We start from the raw sequence: 19,370 nt of genomic DNA on the forward strand, positions 1-19,370 counted from the left end.
CACTTTCTGTTATTTCCCACATGAGGCATCCTAGGATGTGTTAATTGCTTAAAATGGTCAGAGAGAGCAAGAATCAGGGCCATTGGCTGGTCTGGTAATGAGGCTGTAAAGGACTTCTAGAAAATACAGTTGAAGACCATCATGTTTTCACAGCAATAGCTAACAAATGCAGGTTCTCAAAATGTTGGGCCACAAATATTCAAAATGACCTTTGTAAATAACTGAGGTGGCCTTGGTAGATTTTTATCTGAGGAGCTCTTGGTGTGTTGACAAGGAGGGGGGCAGTCAGCATGAACCTCTGGTGCTTAAAATCTTCTCTGAAATAGTCCCAGTGTTTGCTATTGAAGGGTGTGAAGCTGTATTTCATGCTATGGCACTGCGTTTTTACTCCTTTCAGTGTACAAAGCTTTGTCTAGACTTGGATTTATGTCACTTGTGTGATTAGCTCCTTGGTGGCTGTAAACTCTAGCCTAGGTATGAATGTGTCTTTCATCACTTGCAAAGGCTTTACCTTCCCTCCATTCCACGGGATTAAGTTTGACAGGTTCAGTGTGGCAGAGCTCAGTTTTAGCTTTGTTTTGTTTTGTTTTAGGTTTTTTTTTTTAATTCCCTGCGTGGTATGCTAGTGATGCTATTTGTAAGGCGGGGTTGTGGACCCTGTCCCCACTTTAAGCACTGCACAAACTGAAAACAGCATCAAGGTGTCAGCTCCAAATCATTTGCACTGTATGAAAAATAGGAAACAAAAATTCCTGGTAGACAGGAGGAGCACAGAAATTAGTGACCCAATACTGGCATGTCCTTGGCAGTCCCTGCAGTCAAGCCACCATTCCAGTTCTGTTTTGCCCTTTTGCCCTTATGAGGTGATGGCCTGAGCAGATCACCCTGCCATCACACACTTTAATCTTTGTCAGGATAAATGTTGTGAGTAGTATTTGCATTTTATGGTGCCGCTGAACTGCTCAGTTCCGGTACAATGCAGCAGTGACCAGATAAAACCAGACTGAGAACAGCTGTAAGCGTTATACTGTCCAGAACATCTGTATGAGATTTATCTTCCTGCATTGTTGAGTGGCATTTCTGGGGAAGTCCACAAGCCTTCCTTTGTCCCCACCATGAGTCCTTCAAACAACCTCCTTGTTCTCCTGGTACATTACTTGTTAAGCAAATTAATTGATGAGAAGGGACACTGTGGTACTGTTTGAAGCTGTGAACCACAGGAGCTGTGGTTCCTGGGTTGGTCAGAGGCTTTCTAGTATTATCACTGGAAGATTCTAGATCTTCAGGAGGTAGGATGTGCCTGTGGCACCTTTGGTTCAGGTATCCATCTGTCCCCTTGCCCAGTTCCCTTTTTTTTCAGCAGACTGCTTGATTAGACTCCTAGGGATCTCAGGAGGCCTCCCAAACTGGGATGGAAACTTTCTGGAAATGCGAAATTATCTAATTCCCTGTCCCCCCCACTTAGCTCAGTTCAGGTCTAATGGGACTTTTCAGACTTTGTGCTTCTGAGCTTCTTCCTCTTTGATCAAGGGGCAGGACAGGAACTTTGCAAATCCCATATCAGATTTTTCCAGATGGAGCGTTAAAAATGTCTGTTTATATATAAATAATTTTGGGAACAGTAGCAGAGTTAAATATCCCTCCTTTGTTTACAAACTACAGTCAGGGGAAAAAACCCAAACACGGACTTGTTTGTAGTGAGGCAATGCTGGTAAGTACTGAGTGGGTGCTTGAGCTTTACTTTTTTGGGAACAAGATTCCCTCTTCCCCCAAAATTGCTGAGGAAGCACATAAACCCCCTTGATTTGGTCAAAAGTGGCTGAGAAATTAAATATATATTAAAATATGTATATAAATAAAGTTTAAACCAGGCTGAAAAATGGGCTTTAAGTACCTACCTTCAGGAAATTTTGAATTTTACTTTCCAGTGCTGTTAATTCCCAGCTATCAGCCAGGAGCCAAGAGTTTTGAAAGAGTCTGGTCCCGCAGGGAGAAGCTCAGCATGAATTTGAGTTCAGTGCCCCAGAACCACTGTCAAGGCAGAGCCCTTCCACAGTTCAGTGGCACACAGAGCTTTGGACATAATAAAACATCATATGAGATGTTTTCTGGTGCTTAAAAATATGGCAGCTGGATGTTTTTAAGTTTCTGGAAGGATTAAATCTGTAGCTTACTAATTTTGTAGTTCCCAATGCTAGTCTAGTTACTTGCTGGTTGTAGTTACTGGAAATTCAGGCTCCAGTGCTTTCCAGCTTTTCCTTGAGGAATGCTTTCTTTGCTTTGCCTCCTCTGAACAGCCCTTTTCACTTTAACTCAAGTTACACGTTTAAGACTGCGGAGCTACAAATAGCTGAAAGTAGTGTTAAAATATTTAAAGCCAAATTTACTTATAAAAGCAGTAGATTCCCAAGTCATGCTGAGGTCTGCTCAATGATCTGTGTAATTTTTTTTTGCATAACTTCCTTTCTCAAGCCTTCTTTCTGTGGTCTTCCTGCTGATGCTTTGGTTTGGACAGTTTTTTGTCTTAAGTTTGTGCAGGTCTTAACATGGTAAGACACTGGGCTGTGGGTCTTGTAGGTGCTCCTAGGGGTCTAAAATAAAGGTATTTTTATTTCCTCTTTATAAATAAAATTCTTTAATAAGAAATAATACTCCTTTTCTTTCCTCTTTATAAATAAAATGTAATGTGGAAGGTGTTTTCAGTTTGAGATTTATGCAATTGGCTCCATTCTTTTGAGTCTGGAGGAAAATCAGTGTGTGTTCATGAGAACTAAGTTCCATATTGTCTTTTAATAAACAAGATGTGACTGTGGTCCTGATTTAGAGAATGAAAAGGTATTGTTCTTGCTTTCTCTTCCTGTTTCCTCCAACAAATGCCTATAGTATAATGTCATATAATGGCTATAAAATATTTTCAATGTTTTTTATTTACAGAGAAGTTGTTGTATTTTTGCCACCATCCTGTATAGAGTAATTGATGGCTCTACATGTTAAAGAAGTAGTTTATTTACAGAATCACGGGATAGTACTGGAAGGGATGTTAGGAGATCACCCAGTGCAACCCCCCTGCCAAGGCAGGGTCACCTGGAGCAGGTGACACAGGAATGTGTCCAGGTGGGTTTGGAATGTCCCCAGAGAGGAAGACTCCACACACTCTCCATGGGCAGCTGTCCCAGTGCTCTGCCACCCCCAAGGTAAAGAAATTCTCCTTCTCCCTCATGCTGAGGTGAAACTTGATTTAGTTTATGCCTTATAGTAGTAATTAAACTAGTGGCTGCTCATTACTTGTAAGTGAGGGAAAATGCTCCCTGGAAGCAGTTGTGGCACTTCTGCTTTCACTGTAATGGCTATAAAATTGTCTTTGTGCAATGAGTGTAGCACCTGCCCTAGCAGTGCCTACTGTGCATCTCTGCCTCCTGTCACCTGAGAGCAATGACATGAGCTGGGATGTGATTCCTAAATCAGGGGAACAAGGAGAGGAAAAAATGAGAGTAATACATGGAATGGTGAATGCATGGTGGTCACAGCATGTTAATTAAATAGTCTGTATTGAAGTAAAATGGCTGAAGGTGACTTCACTTTTGGGAACCTTTGGTGTTCATTTTCTGAAGGAAATTTGAGGGAAGATGACTTTCATGGCCAGTGTTGGAAGGTGGGATGGGAAAGAGCAGGAAAGGCACTGCAGCCAACATGGTAATCCACCAGAATACCAAGTCCCAAGGGTGGGTGCACTCTCACCAGCTTCAAATTAAACCTGACTTTTGCCATTCTGTGTATTCTGTAAAATCTGCCTTAACCTTCCCGAGATCTCTCCGTATCCATGTGTGAATCTGTCCTTCCAGAAAGCCTGGGAGACTGCTGGGATTGATAACTCAGGAGTGTAGGTGCCTTGGGACCTGAGGACTTGCAGAACTCTTTGGGTTTGAACCAGCAGGATGTGAACAGAAGTAAAAAGCCAATTAAATATACAGATGTAATCATGCTTGCAAATATCCTCAGGCACTGTTCCTTTGAATACCTTGCATTTTTCTGCTAGGCAAGAGAAGGAGAAAGGAATATGATCTGATTACTTCTGTTTGACAAAGAAAGGAACCCTAATTTTTAACTGTTTTGTATTTTCTGAATAATTTATGGCCATGATTTTGTTATTCAAACGCACAAAAAAATACTTTTTATTTTGCTTCTAAAGATAAAATCTTTGGCAATGGGCTCATAAAATAGTGACCTCAAGATATCACTAACCTTTGAGATGTTCAAAAACTAATTTTTATGCAGTTTTATACAGTTCTTGTCTCATGCCAAATGGAAAAAGATTGGACTGCTTGGTGTATTTTTTTTAATCAAGTCAAACTTAGAGGGTATTTTTAATGCAATTTCTATAAAGTTCCATAGTTTTAGGAACAGTCCAGTGGAGAAACACACACACCTTCTCCATTACCTCCAGTCTGTGAGGGGTGAGTACCTGGCTCATGGGTTGGGCACAAAGGGAATTAGGGTGACACCAGGCTGATTCCATGATCCCAGGATAGTCTATGATTCCAACCCCTGTATTATCTGTATTGTCAACCCGCTTGATGTTTTGGAACTGTAGAGTATTTGGAGAGTTTTATCTTTTTTTTTTTAGATGTTCAGTGTGGGGATTGAGAGTTCTTGTGAATGTCTTGGCTTTGTCTTTCATCTTGAAGTCTCTACCCTTCATATTTCTGGAGAAAATCTTATAAATGCTAATCTTTGATGGTAGAAAAAAGTCAAAAGGCATATGGGAGAGCCAATTAATATTCTAAGATTTCAGAGTCCTTGTATTGTTTTGGGATTGATATCTTTTCTAGTGATTTTAGGATATGTACTGTATAACCAATACATGAGGAAAAAGCAGGAACTGAAGGAAAATGTCACCATCTGAGCTTTTTGCCTTTTTCCTTCTCCCCCTGCCCCCCCGACTCCTTGTGCTTATATTGGATGACTGCAAGAAAAAAAGGGTGGTGGTGGGGAATGTGCATAAGACACAGATTTGTTGATCACATAATGGTGTCAATTGTTCCCAGCAGAGCAGTGAATGTTTCTGGGACTTAATTGTCCTCCACAATGAGTAACATGCTCTGTCTTGTACTGGGGTAAATCAGCCTTTCAGAGAGAGAAGCACGTGATTTTTGTCTTGGCGATCTGAGTTTTCTTGGAGTTGGTTCTTTCTTAAGATGACAAAAATGACTGAGATAGATTTTTGTATGGATGTGACTTCTTTCCTTTTCAAAAGGGATTAAGATAATGCTATAAATGTTTAAGGTAATGCAAGGAATATCCATAGGTCAAATTTCAATCTGAAGGGACGAAGATCATCCTTCCTGGTGAAGACTTTCAGAAACACCATATTCGTCAATGGGAACTGGCATCTCTCTGCAGTTCAGTGGAATTCATAGCACTATTTCCAAGCTTTTTCAACTTTTTGCTTGATAGATTAGTATTTGTTATGCTGCTTGAGGGTTTTTTAAATGAATTTTGATGGGCTTATGAAAAACACAATGTATAACAAAACTGACAAATCTTTAGTGAGATCACAACTTTGGCAAATTGTATTAATGCAATAATGCATGCATTAGGTGCCTAAAGGTGTTTAGGCACCTTTAAATTTTGACATACCATCATTTAGGTGAGTAGAAAACACCAACAACTGCGTGGTCATCTTATTGGTTATATGCTACCAAATGATAATTTACCCTTCTAATTATTGGTAGTATCTATCTTTGCCTTATGCTATTTCAGCTGCAGAAGTGGCAGGAGATGCTGGTGAAGGGAGGAAGGGATGTGGATGATGCTGCATTCTAGGAATAGCAGCAGTTTTAAATATTTAAACCTGGCCGCAGCTCTGGTATCTGGAGTTAGAGATGAGCTGTGAAAACTGTAAAAAATGGGGAGAAATGCACTTTAGAGAGGCAATCTGGGAGCTCAGTTCATTGAACTTGAAAAGCAGATGGTGGGGAATTGTCTTGAACTCATTGTCCAGGAAGGCATGTGGAGAAAACATGGTAATAGAAGTGTCTTAAATTTCTGTTAATGTGCTGTCTGAAGCTTGGGCTAGCAGAAACCTGAGTTACAGCAAGTGTTTTTTAATGTGGTGTGGTTTTAATTGTCAGAACAGTTTGCTAACAGTTGTGTTGAAATGTTAAATGAATCCCTGGTGCTGTTCTTGTTTGAAAAATAATTAATTTGGGACAAACCTACAGGGGTCAGCCTTGAACGCAGAAGCTCCAGCTGGCTCCTGAGTTGGGAATTTTATAACACTTGCGACCCTGGAAGGAAACCTGTGCTTGTTCAGGAGCATCTCAGGAAGTCTGTCATTAGTAAACTTCTTAATTAGCGAATCTCCCTGGGCCCTAGACCAGCCCTGTTCGTGGAGCAGAGGATGTTAATTAATTTATCCTTGCTTACATGCTTGTGATGCAAATACACAAAGTATTGTTTCTGTTGTACTACACGGAGGGGAGAGGGGTGAAATTGCTTCTCAAAGCAGCAGCACGGGGTCGTGTTTGCTCCCTTCTGTAATGGTAAAGTCTCACTCTGCAAAAATAACCACTCAGGCTTTTTCATTCTCATCTGGGAAACTGTGGCTCTTGTTTCAGTTGCCATAACTGCTGCAATTCCTGGGTTTATATACATGATCAGTTGTGATTTAGGACTAGAATCACAGGTACTTATGAGATAGGTGATTCAAAATCAGAACTTTTTTTTTGTAAGAACACAAACATGAGAAAGAAGGCTTCCCTCCCCTATTTATTTTCATCTGTCTCCCCACATGAAGGGGATACTTCCCATCTTTTGGCTGTTCCTGTTTATTTTTCCTCCTTTCTGAGTATATTAATATTTTCTGGTCAGGACAAATTTAATTAGTGGATCTATGCAGGCAGGTGCATGTATTGGTATATATCTGCACATGCATGCATTTATTATGCTTGATTAAACCTCAGGTTAAAAGTTAAAAGACGAACTGAGGATATTTTTCTTATCTGAGATTTGGAGAGCTCTGTGTATCTGAGGGTGACTGGCTCATTTAGTAATTAATTCTTCTACTGAATCTACAGAGTCACAAGGCGAATTGTTACTGCAACTGTTTTACAGACCTGCAGCCCAGAAGTGTTGGCTACTCGTTATTTGCATGGTTTCATCTAAAGACATTTCAGCAGCCATGCATTTGGACAAATTTAATCCTAAGGGGAGGGACAAACTTCTTTCAAAGCACAGAGTTGGAAAACTGACCCAATGTCATGCTGCATAATACAGGCTGCCATTCTCATATTATATTAATGGAAAAATTCCTTGGCATTTTATGCTTTTGGTTTGTTTTTCTTCAGCAGCCTGATTTTGTGATTTTGTGGTGCTGGTGGAGTGGTTGGTGTCTGATGTCAGTGCTGATGCTGAATTATGACAAAGATGCTGAAATGTTTTGTTCTCTCCAGAACAGGCTCCATTAATGGAAAACCTCCCACAGGATAATTGTGAATAACATGGATGCATTGGGTACCCTGCTTACAAAATCTTGTGCCTATACATACACCCTATAAACCAATAAGATTATAGAGTTTTAACAAGTTGGGAGTAGGGAGGGAAAAATAGGAAAAACACAATTCCAGGGGTGGGGGAGGAAATAGTTGAACTGGCCTTGGCTGGCTCTCTGTATGCAGGGAATTTCAGCTCGGGGTGGAGGTAGAAGACATTAACAAGTCAAAGAGAGAGAGCAGTGAGTGCCTGCTCCAAGCTCTTCCAGGAAGACACTAAAAGCGGGCCCCAGGAAGGGCTGTGAAATTGGGGATCCCGTGATCTTGCCACCAGGGGAGGAGTTACATCGGTAACAAGGATTATCTTGGATAATGCCCTTCCCTGCCCAGTCAGGAGGGTGTTCAGATGTTTGCTTTGCCTTGTGAACTTCCCAGCTTGTGAAAGGATGTCCGGAGGCTTTCAAATGCAAAATGAAAGTGCCTCCCATTCTCTCGGAGGGAGCCTTTTTGTAAACCGTGGATCGTTAACTATGCCAGGAAAAGGAGCTGAGCACTGATGACCCCCAAAATGCACTAAAGCCCCTGCAATTCATAGGAACTAGAGCTTTAGCACTTTTTTTTTTTTTTGTGTGTGTGTGTTTTGTTTTTGTTGTTTTTGGGGTTTTTTTCACCCTTTCCTGGTCCTTTTGCATTGTTTCAGTGTTGGATCTGTAATGGAAAGGTTAACTTGAATCTCACTTGTGGAAAAACACTGAAACGTATCTTCTTGCAGACTGGGATAGGATAAAGAAAGCTGTTTATTTTATTTTATTTGGGTGCTTTTGTTGGTTTGTTTTTTGTTTGGTTGGGGGTTTTTTTGACCAAAAGGTAGGATTCTGGTGGCTAGCAGCATGTGCTTAGGAAAAAAGAAGAAATAAAGTGTAACATTAAAAGCTGGGATTTCTGCTTCTAATACACAGCAGGGTAAAGACTTTCTAAGCCAAAAGTTGTCTCTGATTCATCACTTGATCCCTGAGATTTGATCCCTGTGATGCTGACTCCTTTTTGACACTGTGACCTGTGCTGAGACTTTCCAGTTAGGTGCTTTAAAGGCAACCAACCCCCTGAGGATTTCATTGATCGCTCCCAGACTTTACCTGGGAAAAGAAAGGAGCACTGATTTCCCTTCCTTCTCTGTGCTACTTGTGATAGGACACACAAGGACTTTCTATAATTTCTCTGATTTTCCAAGGCTGGAAATTTCTTCTGCTCACAGAGAAGTTGCTTCCTACCTCTGATCATAATTTTAACTTTTCCCTTTCTGTCTTTTCCTACATTTCTGAGTGCACTCTCTGTTTGATTTTTGTCTGGCATCTGAGGATGTGGCATTTGGGGTTTCTGTTTACTTTGGATGCCAGGAACACTTTTTTTTAGATTCTATAAAATCAATCAGTGCAGTTTGCTGCAGAAATTAGGTGATTCTCATGCAAACAGACTTTGTCCAGGACAGAGTCCTTCAGTTCAAATATACTTGTAGCAGGGCTAAGACTTGTTGCATGCAACATGGTATTTGAACAAAGCAATGAAAACAGTATTATAGATAATTTTTCTCAGAAGTCTTTCCTGTTCTGTTTCCAAGAATGGACTATAGAATTTTTTGGCAACACTTCATGGTTGCTTATGTATTTTCTCCCGTGTCTCAGGTGTACCACTTGGAAAACTACTGTCAGAAATGCCCAGCCATCACAAAGCTTTGTGCAGGAACAATGTACAATATCAATGAATAAACATACTCTTTAATTACCATTTCATTTTTTTTGTGGGGGTGAAGAAAAAAGAGTCAAGGTGAAAATAGGATGTTTGTTCCTTATATGTCTATCTCAATTAATTTTGTTTATTGTGTTCCCCAAAGTTGCTAACATGCTGAAGGAGCATCACAGTATCTTGCTTATCTGAACCAGCATTGTTCTCATTTTTAAGGAATTTTTCCAGGTATTCTCACTCTACCTTCCTTATGTGCCAAACAAAAAAGTGCAAATCAAATCCCTGCTGGATTTAGATTTGTGAGAGGAAGTTGCCAAATGAAGTGAATTATTTGGAGCTCAGGAAGTGGAAGGATTAGAACTGAAAAGATGACAAGAGACCATGGTGATAGAAGATCTAATTCCCCCGATCCTGAGTAGTGCTGGCATTCCCATGAGGAAAGGTTTAGGGAACATCTCTCTGGGATCACTCATGTTCAGGCTCTCAGGGCTAGGAAGGACCTGCTGAGATGTGGCAGCTGGATCCAAGAGGAGAGAACAATTCCCAGTCAGTGCTGGGAAATGTGTTGCCTCCTAAGGCCTTTGTTAATCCTAGTAGTTATTGAGAGAATATGAGAGTTATTGAAAATATGGGAAATGGGACAGGGAAAGACAAGTAACACTTGACAAACTCAGGTTTTTGTGTGGTTTTGCTCAGTGCTGTACACATGCCCATAAATTTGGTGCCCACTCTGCAAACAAGTTCGAGCAGGATTAACTTGTTACCATGTGTTGTTCCAGAGGAACATTTCAAGGATCAAGTGTGTTGCTCTGATAGAAGGTGGCAAAATTCAAGTATGTTTGCACCCAGAGAATAAACCCAGGGCATTACTAGCTCTGAATTTTTCTTTCTCCTTTAAGGCAGTTGTTTAGGAAAAAAGGCTTAATGATTCTATGACCTTTGAGGTGTGGAGCATCCTACTATTCCTTTTGAATAACATTCTGTCAAATAAATATGCTGCCTGTTGGCTCAGCCAGTGAGATTTGTCACACATACACATGTGAAATGTATTTCAAAGACTTTATCTGTCAGTTTTTAAAACTATTTCCCCTCATTGTACCTTCCTGGCAATTAAGAGTGCCTGATTTCCACGATAGCAATTTAATCTATTGTCTTGAGAATCAGGCGGATGTGACGTTTGCGTTTTTATCTTTCCTCTTAAATGGACAAGAGTTCCTGGCTTGTACAAAAACAAGAGATTTCAGACCAAAGCCATTCCAGTCTTGACTTCTGAAGCACCAGGGGAACAATGGTGTGGTAGGCTAGAGGTGGAAACTGGAGGAGTTTCTTGCTCATGTGCAGGAGGAATCTCGCACAGAAGAAGGTACATTTGTTCCTAATTAAACCAATATTAAAACTATAGAGGATTTTATACTGGCAGATCTTACTGGATTGTATTCTGGTTTGTTAGTGGCACCTGCTCTGTTAGAATTGGGGGAAACTCCATCTGCAGTTCAGAACAGAGTGGGAGGTGGAAGGGGACTGATGGGAAGGGATTTACACCTTGCCTTTTTCTCTGCCTGCTTTGTAAAACAAAGGGGTTAACAAAGAACAGCAGTATCTGATTCATCACAATAACGTGGTGCATGCACCTGAAATACAGTAGCAAGTGTGTAATCTGAGAATAATAATGCCTACTTTTTTTCACCATTCTTTGTAGTGTCATTCCCATGCGGTTGCCAGTTCTGAGCTATCTTGCAGCCTTATGTCAGTTTGGGGTTTGCAGCATTATATTAGACTGAGTTATAGAATAGATCTTTCTTTTCCTATCTTGTGTAAATAAGTCAAACTCAGTGTTTATTTATATGGCTGTGAGTTGGACCTACATGATTAACAGCAATAAGTGTGTGTTTATACCTGAAATCTCAAATTGTCTTTGCAAAAGACATTCTAGTGTTTAATTGGAGGGTTCCTTTAGGAAAAGGGGTATGTCTGGTCTTCTGGCATTAATATATTAACTTTGGTATATTTAAGCTTCTCTAGTTGCCTATATGACCACTGATATTAATTCCCCTAGATGGAGCTCCCTACAGCTTTCATCCTGAACAGTTGATATTTTGCCACAGAACCTATGTAGTTCACCATCTGCATGACCCTCCTATCCTATTATTATTATTTTTAAAGTCTGGTCATCCTGGAGGTAATTTATAGACATATGGAAAACAAAGACTGACATTCTGGTTGTAGAAAGGAGGAGGCAATGCTAAAACTGATTTTGTTGAATGAAAATTTTCACCCTAGGTCTCTAATCTCTGCATGATTTCCTCCCTTTCCTTCTTGCCTCTTATCTCAAGCACATTATCACCCTGAAATCAGTGGATTATGTGGCTACAATGGTCTACCAAGCAAACCTGCTGGCTGGTGCAAAACCTGTATATTCTTTCTTTCTCTTTGTGGATGTTTGGGCAGGGTGCAAATCTTGTGCTGCAGAGGTGAATTCTACTGGAGCCAGCTTGGTTGAGCCAGTCTGGGGTGCTTATTCACATCAGGCTGGCTGAGAAATAATGATGTGCATTGAAAGGCTTCGTGTGCAGGGTGTTAACTGAGGGGAATTGCAATATGTGTCTGTGTTGGCTTGCATTTCCTGTGAAGGTAGCTCACTTTTCTGCCATGAGAAGTGAAAATGGGGGCAAAGAATAATTAATAACTCTCCTAGATTGCCTGGTTAAAGTAGGATGGAGGGCAGTTGAATTACCATGACTGTCTGCATGGATTATGACTTTCTGAAATGTTGCAGAACCTCAATAATAATTTTCTTTATAAAGAAAGGATAGAAAGTGATGAGGAGTTGTGAAACAGACTGTCTCAAACTAAGAATGGTCTAAATTGTCTCTTTTGTTTTTTAACAGATGCTCCTCTTGACAGTGCTGCAAACAAACCTACTGCTGGCCACTCTAATCACAGGTAAGAAAACAGGTTTGGACTAGAATATATTTTCACTATTTTTTTGTGAGATATGGATTCCCCTTCCCCTTTTTGTACTGACTCAGGGATTATGTTCACCATGCTGAAGGCACCAATAAAGTCATTCTTTTCATCTGTTTACCTTGAAACAGGCACTGTGTTGAGTCCCAAACACTCCCTGAAGTCAGGGAGGTTTGACTGAACAAGATATGGGGCTTTCTTAGTGCTCCATAGGCTTTAGTGGGGTTGCAGGCAGGCATAAATGAATGCATGGCATTCCTCAAAGGGTCAGGACTTAAATAATCCATGCAAGGTTTGTGCTGGTGGAAATTAAGCAAAAAAAAAGGGTATTTCAGTAATGCATATAATAATAATAATAAAAAAGCTGTGATCCTATAGACTGCCATGCCAGGCTTAGTCTGCCTAGAAGCTACCAGGACATCAGTGGGGATAAATTCCAGCAGAGAAATTCCACAACTGCAAAATGATTGCTTTAAATTGCAAGTTAATGTTGTGTTTTGATACCCAGAGTTATCAGGTGCTTCACTTCAGGAGTCATCAGTTGCCCGTTGCAGCCTTTTTGGGAATGATCACATCAAAACATTTGATGGTTCCTTGTACAGTTTTGCTGGGGACTGCAGCTACATCCTTGCTGGGGACTGTCACAAGCATTCCTTCACGCTCTTAGGTGAGTCTGAACTGGGTTCCATCACTGGGGAAAAAGACAAAAAATTCCCCTTTGTCAGATAGGATGGACTACTGCATAAAAAAGGGTCTTGGTTGGGGTTCTTTTTGTTTGTCTGTGGGTTGTATTAGGGTTTTTTGGGCTTGCTTTGGAAAGTGGAATTACTTCTGGGCTTCTGTTATGCCTTGGTAGTGTAACTCACACATAAATAAGCTGAGAAGCAGGGATTTTCTTACTACTCCTACTAAAAAGGAGAAAACCTTTATTAATTTTGAATTTTTCAGGGAGATGTGGCTGTGTTAAAACTGAATATAGGAATAAGAACTATACAACCCTTTAGAAGTAATTTTATCTGTATTCTAAACCACACCAGTAAGAAATATCCCATCTTTTAGGACAGAAGGCCTTGGAATTAGCATAGGCGTCTGCAGAGTTATTTTTGGGTATAGAAATGATGTACCAAAATTGTATGTGACTTTCATACCAACTGCTTTGGTACATGTTTTTATCTTCACTAATAACTGTTCTGTGTTGGTCATAGTTTAAAATAAGTTTCTACTGACTACAAATTGTCCTCCTGAGTCGCAGAACTAAGAGTATTTGGTTGTGTCTCATCTCCTCAGGTGATTACCAGGATGGGGACAAAATTGGTTGCTCTGTGTATCTCGGAGAATATTTCAGTCTTCGCCTCTCTTTAGATGGAGTTGTGATGCAGGAAGACAAAAGGTACCTGTAGGAACCACTATTCTAGCAGAAAACAACCTGATGGGTTGTGGGTGTCACATGCTGAGAATTTCCTGTTTTGTCTCCACAGGGTTTCCATACCTTTTGCCTCCAATGGTATATTTATAGAGAAGGAGGCAGGTTATTATAAAATATCCAGTGAAGAGCACAGCTTTGTGGTGAAGATTGATGCCAGTGGAAACATGCAGATACTCCTTCAAGAAAAGCACTATAATAAGACCTGTGGGTTGTGTGGCAATTTTAATAAATTCCTTGAGGATGACTTCAGAACTCGGGAAGGTGAGGTTACCACAGACTGATTGTATTTTAATGGATGTTCTGCACACTTTTCCTGCTGGGTGATTCAACAAAGATGTTGCTGATCCAGCAAAGTGTTTCTACAGAACCTGTCAGGTACCTCAACTTGGTGTGCTGAAAAGCTGTCTAAGTCTTTTCATCTTCCTTCCTCCTGAAAGGAAATGGCTGTCACATCTCATTCCTGAGGAAAGCCCAGGCATCTGAACGTAGCATGTTTAGAAACCTGGAAACTTTCAGGTGCAAAGATAAAGCTACAGGTTAATTTGTGTGGGGAGACTGGTGAGAAGAAGACCCAGCAAAAAAAAACTGTGTGAAAGACCCATTGATTCAGCTTCTAATTTTCCATGAGTTAGCCATGAGTAGTAAGAATAGATAGTGTCAGAATAGAAAGATGCAGCAGCAGAAGATTAAATTCCTGCTGCCTGCAGGTTGGCATGGGATGCTGTTCTACAAAAGGTTTACTTTTTAATGACATTTCCCTATCTGTAAGGGCTGTTGGACTGGAGGTGCACCTGATGTCACACCAGTTCCTGTGAGAATGAGGCAAGACTGCTTTTACTGCTCAGTACACCTTTGTGTGAAGACTCAGAGTTTCTGAAAAGCCCTTAAGGAGACTTTGAAGGCTTGGTCTTGATTTGTGGTATTTCAGAGTGTCTTTCAATTCTGAGCACTTACCTGAAAAGGAGGGTTTTGAAGTTAGTTAATACATTAATACATTAGATTGATAATATGAAGTGTGTATTAAAAATAAATGCTACAGAAGATAGAAAGGGAGGCAAAGCAGCTTGGAAAGGAGCCTGGCAGTGCTCCAGAGGTGTGTCCTACTCGCACTCAGGCTTCATAAGCATAGCCTCAGTGTGCAGGAAAAAAAAAAAGATCTCAGGGCATGTTAAAATGATTAATCTGTCCTTCAGCAATGTAAATAATAAGAAATAAACTCGGTCACAGAACTGCTTGCCAGGGTTTGGATACCTCGATGTCTGAATGAGATGAGATAAGAAGTTTATGGCTTTTTCTTGAGACAGTAAATAGTAGTAAAACTCTTGGAAATAGCAGGAGCAAAAAAAGGAGACTGTATTGTTTTGGATAGTTCAAAGGTAGAAAAGGCCCCTCTGCAGCTCACATTTAAATGTGTTTCATGCTGTATTTGTTCTGCATGCTGGAGGCTGTATCTTCCCTCTTAATAAAAACAGTCCATTCATGGCCACAGATTTTAGAATGCAATGAATTCCATGACAGAGTCTCTGCTTGGAGGAGCTGTAAAATAATAGAGGTGACAGAGAACTGTGTCTCTTACAGAAGTCAGGGATTTCCTTGTGTTGATCCACCTGTGTGGATACACAGATCTGTGATTTTTACCCTGAAGAATAGAACTGTGTGTCAGCAATTCTGCCAGTTTTTCCAGGGGTACAAAAGACCTTTCATTTAAACTAATTTAGAAGGAATTAGACTGAATTATGCCTGACTTTGTTGTATCAGTGAGAGGCGTCACTACACCCACGCACTGTTTGCCTCCTTGGCAGCTCTGCTGGTTCACTGGAGTGTTTCTTAACTTGCTCCAAGGAAATCAGTTACAGAATAATTCAGATCACTTTTTTTTGTTTGTTTTTAAATATATTGTTGAATCTTACTTCTAGGTAGGGGGCAACACAAACAGCTGGGAGAGGTAATATTCTTTAAACAGAAAAAGTAGGCAGCCTCTTGGAAGCCTGTGAAGCATTTTACCCTGTTCTTTTCACTGAAGTTTTTAGTTGTTCTTCTTTCAGGTTGATAAGATCTCATGAAGGTCAACCTGTGCCAGGGTGTGAGCTTGCTGTAAGGTTTTAGTGATCTGAGGGCAGTGAAGTGTTACCTTAAGGTTGCCAGGAGACTGAACTGTCTCATTGGTGTGTCCATTGCTTCCTGTTAAAATCTGGAATTTATCAGGTTGGGGCCTCAGTTCTAATAAGTCAGATTTCTGGGATGGATTTATATTGATAAGAGATGCGTTAAGATCTTTGACCTTCAGAATAACATGCAGTGGAAGGTAATGAAAATATGATTTTTCTGTATTCTAGGGAAAGAAATTATTGTGGTTTAATAACAGAGTTAGTCTGATTTTTCCCTTAAGAAAGTGGAGTATGATATAGAACTTCATTGATTATACCTGGATTGCTTTTAGGGTGGTGGTGAAAGAAGAGTCAAAACACCTGCTCTGAGTGGGTATTACCACTTAGAGCAAGTAAATAAAGTAGGCATGAACAAAGGCTCTTTAAAACTTAATGAACACTGTAATTGCTTTTCTTTTCTCTTGATATATTTATACTCCTGTTCTATGATCTACTCAAACGTGCTGTTGTCATGATGCTCTTATGACTCAGTGTGTTTTTAGTATGGAAATGGAGAACTGATGAGAGAATAACACACATTGTTTCTGTGTACACTTTGGATGCTCAGCTATTGAGGTCCTGCAGCTCTGAATGATGAGAATAAAATTGATACCCTGGTAAATTAACACTGGTGGGACCGAGCTTTGAAGGCCTTAGGTGTTAGTTCATGAATCCCCCAAAAAAGCCTCTCCAATAGGTTTTGGAATATCCTGAGTTGAAAGGGACCCACAAGGATCAGCAAGTCCTGGCCCTGCACAGGACACCCCAACAATCCCATCATGTTGTCCAAATGCTCCTTGAGCTCTGGTAGGCCTGGGGCTGTGATGATTTCCCTGGGGAGCCTGGGCAGTGCTCCACTACCCTCTGGGGGAAGAACCTTTTCCCAGAGTTGCAGCCGCACTGTCCTTCAGACAGGCTGGGGGGCTGAGTCACTGCCATTGATATGGTTCCTACAATAGCTTATCCTGTGGAGAAGTGCTCATGTCCTGTCCAGACTGACAAACAACATTGATTTTATTCTATGGGCTTGCTTGTTTATTGCATATGGAAGCAAAACCAAGCCTAACCTTGAGAGTTTGTTCTCACACTTTAAGCATAACTAAAATATAAAAAAAAAAAAGTCTCAGAAGCTTTTTACGGTTTTTGTTTGGTCTTTTGTCTGTTTTTCTCCTAGACCCTAATGAAGGGTTTCCCCTCTGCTTTTTTCCTGCCTGATGAGGTCTGGTCCTTAATTCTGTGAAAGCTTCTAAGGCTTGCCAGTTGAACAGGCTCTGCTTTCTGACCTCAGCATGCACTTCAAGCTGGTTGTCAGCCTTTGCTCATATCAGAAACATGAAGTTATGTTCTTCCTAGGTGCACAGACACCTTTGGTCACCTTCAGTCAATGTCTGTGACCATTCTGACCATTGTCACAAGCATTTTACCACTGGAGATTGAAAGCACAGACCAGAAGAGATGACAAAGGAAACCTGACACAGCAAATGCAATTTGGTCCTGGAAGTTCTTCAGATGGGCACAGAAGAGCAAGTTGCTGTATCCCCTTAGCCCTGCAGCATGTGAATGGTGTCAGGGCATGTTCTTGCTGTGCAGAAATGGTGAGGGAATTCCTCCCCAGTGAGCAAGGCTGCTCACTTATCCGTGTGCCTGCAGCCTCAGTCTGTGCCTAATACTTTAGCAAAGAATCATTAAGGCTGGAAAAAACCTCCAAGATCAAGTCCAGCCTTTGGCTAAACACCACCTTGTCAACTCAGCTGGGGCAGTAAATGCCACACCAGCCATTTCTTGTGTTGCTGTGATGGGTGCTTGGATGTTTAGGTCATCCTTGAAGTCTCTGTGTTAGCTAGAAACCTGCATTCCTAACCCCTGTACTTTATTCAGGATCTGGGATTGAAGTTAGCCTTTTCTGTTGTGAGGAGTGTGACTGGATCACTAGGCTGTAGAGTTTTGGAGATGGCTTTTTCCCTTTCCTGTTCAATATTACTGATTTTATATTCATTAAACTGGAGAGGGCAGGAAAGACTTTACAGCCCGTGACTTTATTATTTCATATTATTAATTTGATGCAAAATATGAATCCATTTTGGGGCAGCTTTACCAATAGTTTTCTTGTCCGGAACCACATAAAATGGTGTTAAAAAAAGCCTCCAAAACAACAAACAAACCCCCCCTCACAACCCCCACACCCCCATTGCATGATAAATAACCAACATGTGAAAGTTGGTTATTTAGCAACTGAAACTCTATTCACCAATTAAGACTCAAAGGACTGTAGTGTCTTGACCAAATTCTTGCATTTATTTTATAGATGAGTTAACAGAGCCTGGGAGAGTTATCTGATGGGCCTGTGGCCATATGGAAAAGCTGCAGGAGGTCCAGGGAAGGAGGTCAGGGTTCTTGCTTCCCACTCTGTGCCTGGAGCGTGAGGTGGTTGGTTATTCCTGATGCTTTGCTTGCCTGACCATCAGTGTCAAAGTAAACAAGCTGGTGCCAGTTTCAGATTTCTTTTTCAGAAGGAACTGGTGATTGGAGGCTCAGATAATCATAGTGAACAAGGATTTTGCTGTGAAGATTGGCCATCACTGATCTAAAAATCTTTCTGAAGGGAGACAGATGTGAGGGCGGCAATTGGAGCACTAAAGCCATAGTCCAGCAGGACACCCCTGGAGACCCTGCCTGCTGCTCAGGTGCTGAGGGAGTGGCCCTCTCCTCCAAGACCTCTGCAAGGTCACAGATGTTGTGATGTTTCTGGGATGTTAAGAGTAGGTGGGATTTGTATTGTCCTTTAATATCTGCCTCCTGAACACATCTTGCATGCTAAAAGGAGGTTCCACCCCAGCTGGCTGCCTGGGGGGTCTCAGCTTTTGAGCAACCAGTTTACCTGCTGGAAGCTGTTCTGTGGTCCACACCAGGCATCCCTTCATCAAGCACTTGTGTCCAAATCCTTTGTTTTCATTATGTTTTGTGACAGCTTCTATTCTCAACACGTTTCCTGCAAGTCTTAGGCAAAACCAGTGCTTTAGACAAAGTCTCACCAGACTGCATGGAGGGTTTCTTGGTGAAGGGATCTGATGAGGGAGTTGTTTCTGCAGAATCTTGGGTGCTTCCAGGAAGCAGAGGTGACCACAAAAGGCAAAACAAAACTGCTGTGCAAGACACAAGGGCAGTCCTGCTGTGTGATGGGATTGCAGTGCCAGATTATATTGACAGCATCACCTACCCACTTAAACCCCAGATTGTTTTTTAGGCTGTTGTGTCGTCTCTTCCATTGCATTTCCTTTCCTCCCTTCTTGAGTTGCTCAGCAGGAGGAAGTGGAGGTGTCAGGTGAGAAAGGCAGAGGTGTTGGCAGTTGCTCTTCCCTCTACCCAGAGCAGTCAGATGTGCTAGGGGTATTTCTCCCTCCCCATTTTTATTCCTGAAACCTCATCAAATAGGTGAAATATTTAGGTTGGAAAAGACATTCAAGATCATCATCCAACCTGTGAGCAATCTGTGCCTTGTCAACTAAACCAGAGCACTGAGGGCCATGTTCAGTCATTCCTTGAGCACTTACAGGGGTGGTGACTCCACCACCCTGCCCGGCAGCCTGTTCCAATGCTTCA

At 41.2% G+C, this 19,370-nt stretch overlaps 1 protein-coding gene across 1 annotated transcript in view; it reads left to right on the forward strand.

The window, feature by feature from the left end:
• The first annotated feature begins 10,459 nt into the window (after positions 1 to 10,459).
• VWF (von Willebrand factor) overlaps positions 10,460 to 19,370 on the forward strand; it is a 117,246-nt gene continuing 108,335 nt past the window's right edge. The window contains exons 1-5 of the mRNA XM_063395388.1: positions 10,460 to 10,596; positions 12,122 to 12,176; positions 12,706 to 12,864; positions 13,485 to 13,587; positions 13,676 to 13,884. Coding sequence (XP_063251458.1) covers positions 10,567 to 10,596; positions 12,122 to 12,176; positions 12,706 to 12,864; positions 13,485 to 13,587; positions 13,676 to 13,884 — 556 coding nt within the window. The 5' untranslated portion in view covers positions 10,460 to 10,566. The remainder of the gene's footprint in view (positions 10,597 to 12,121; positions 12,177 to 12,705; positions 12,865 to 13,484; positions 13,588 to 13,675; positions 13,885 to 19,370) is intronic.

The sequence above is a fragment of the Prinia subflava genome, chromosome 4 (assembly GCF_021018805.1).
Source record: "Prinia subflava isolate CZ2003 ecotype Zambia chromosome 4, Cam_Psub_1.2, whole genome shotgun sequence".
NCBI lineage: Eukaryota > Metazoa > Chordata > Aves > Passeriformes > Cisticolidae > Prinia > Prinia subflava.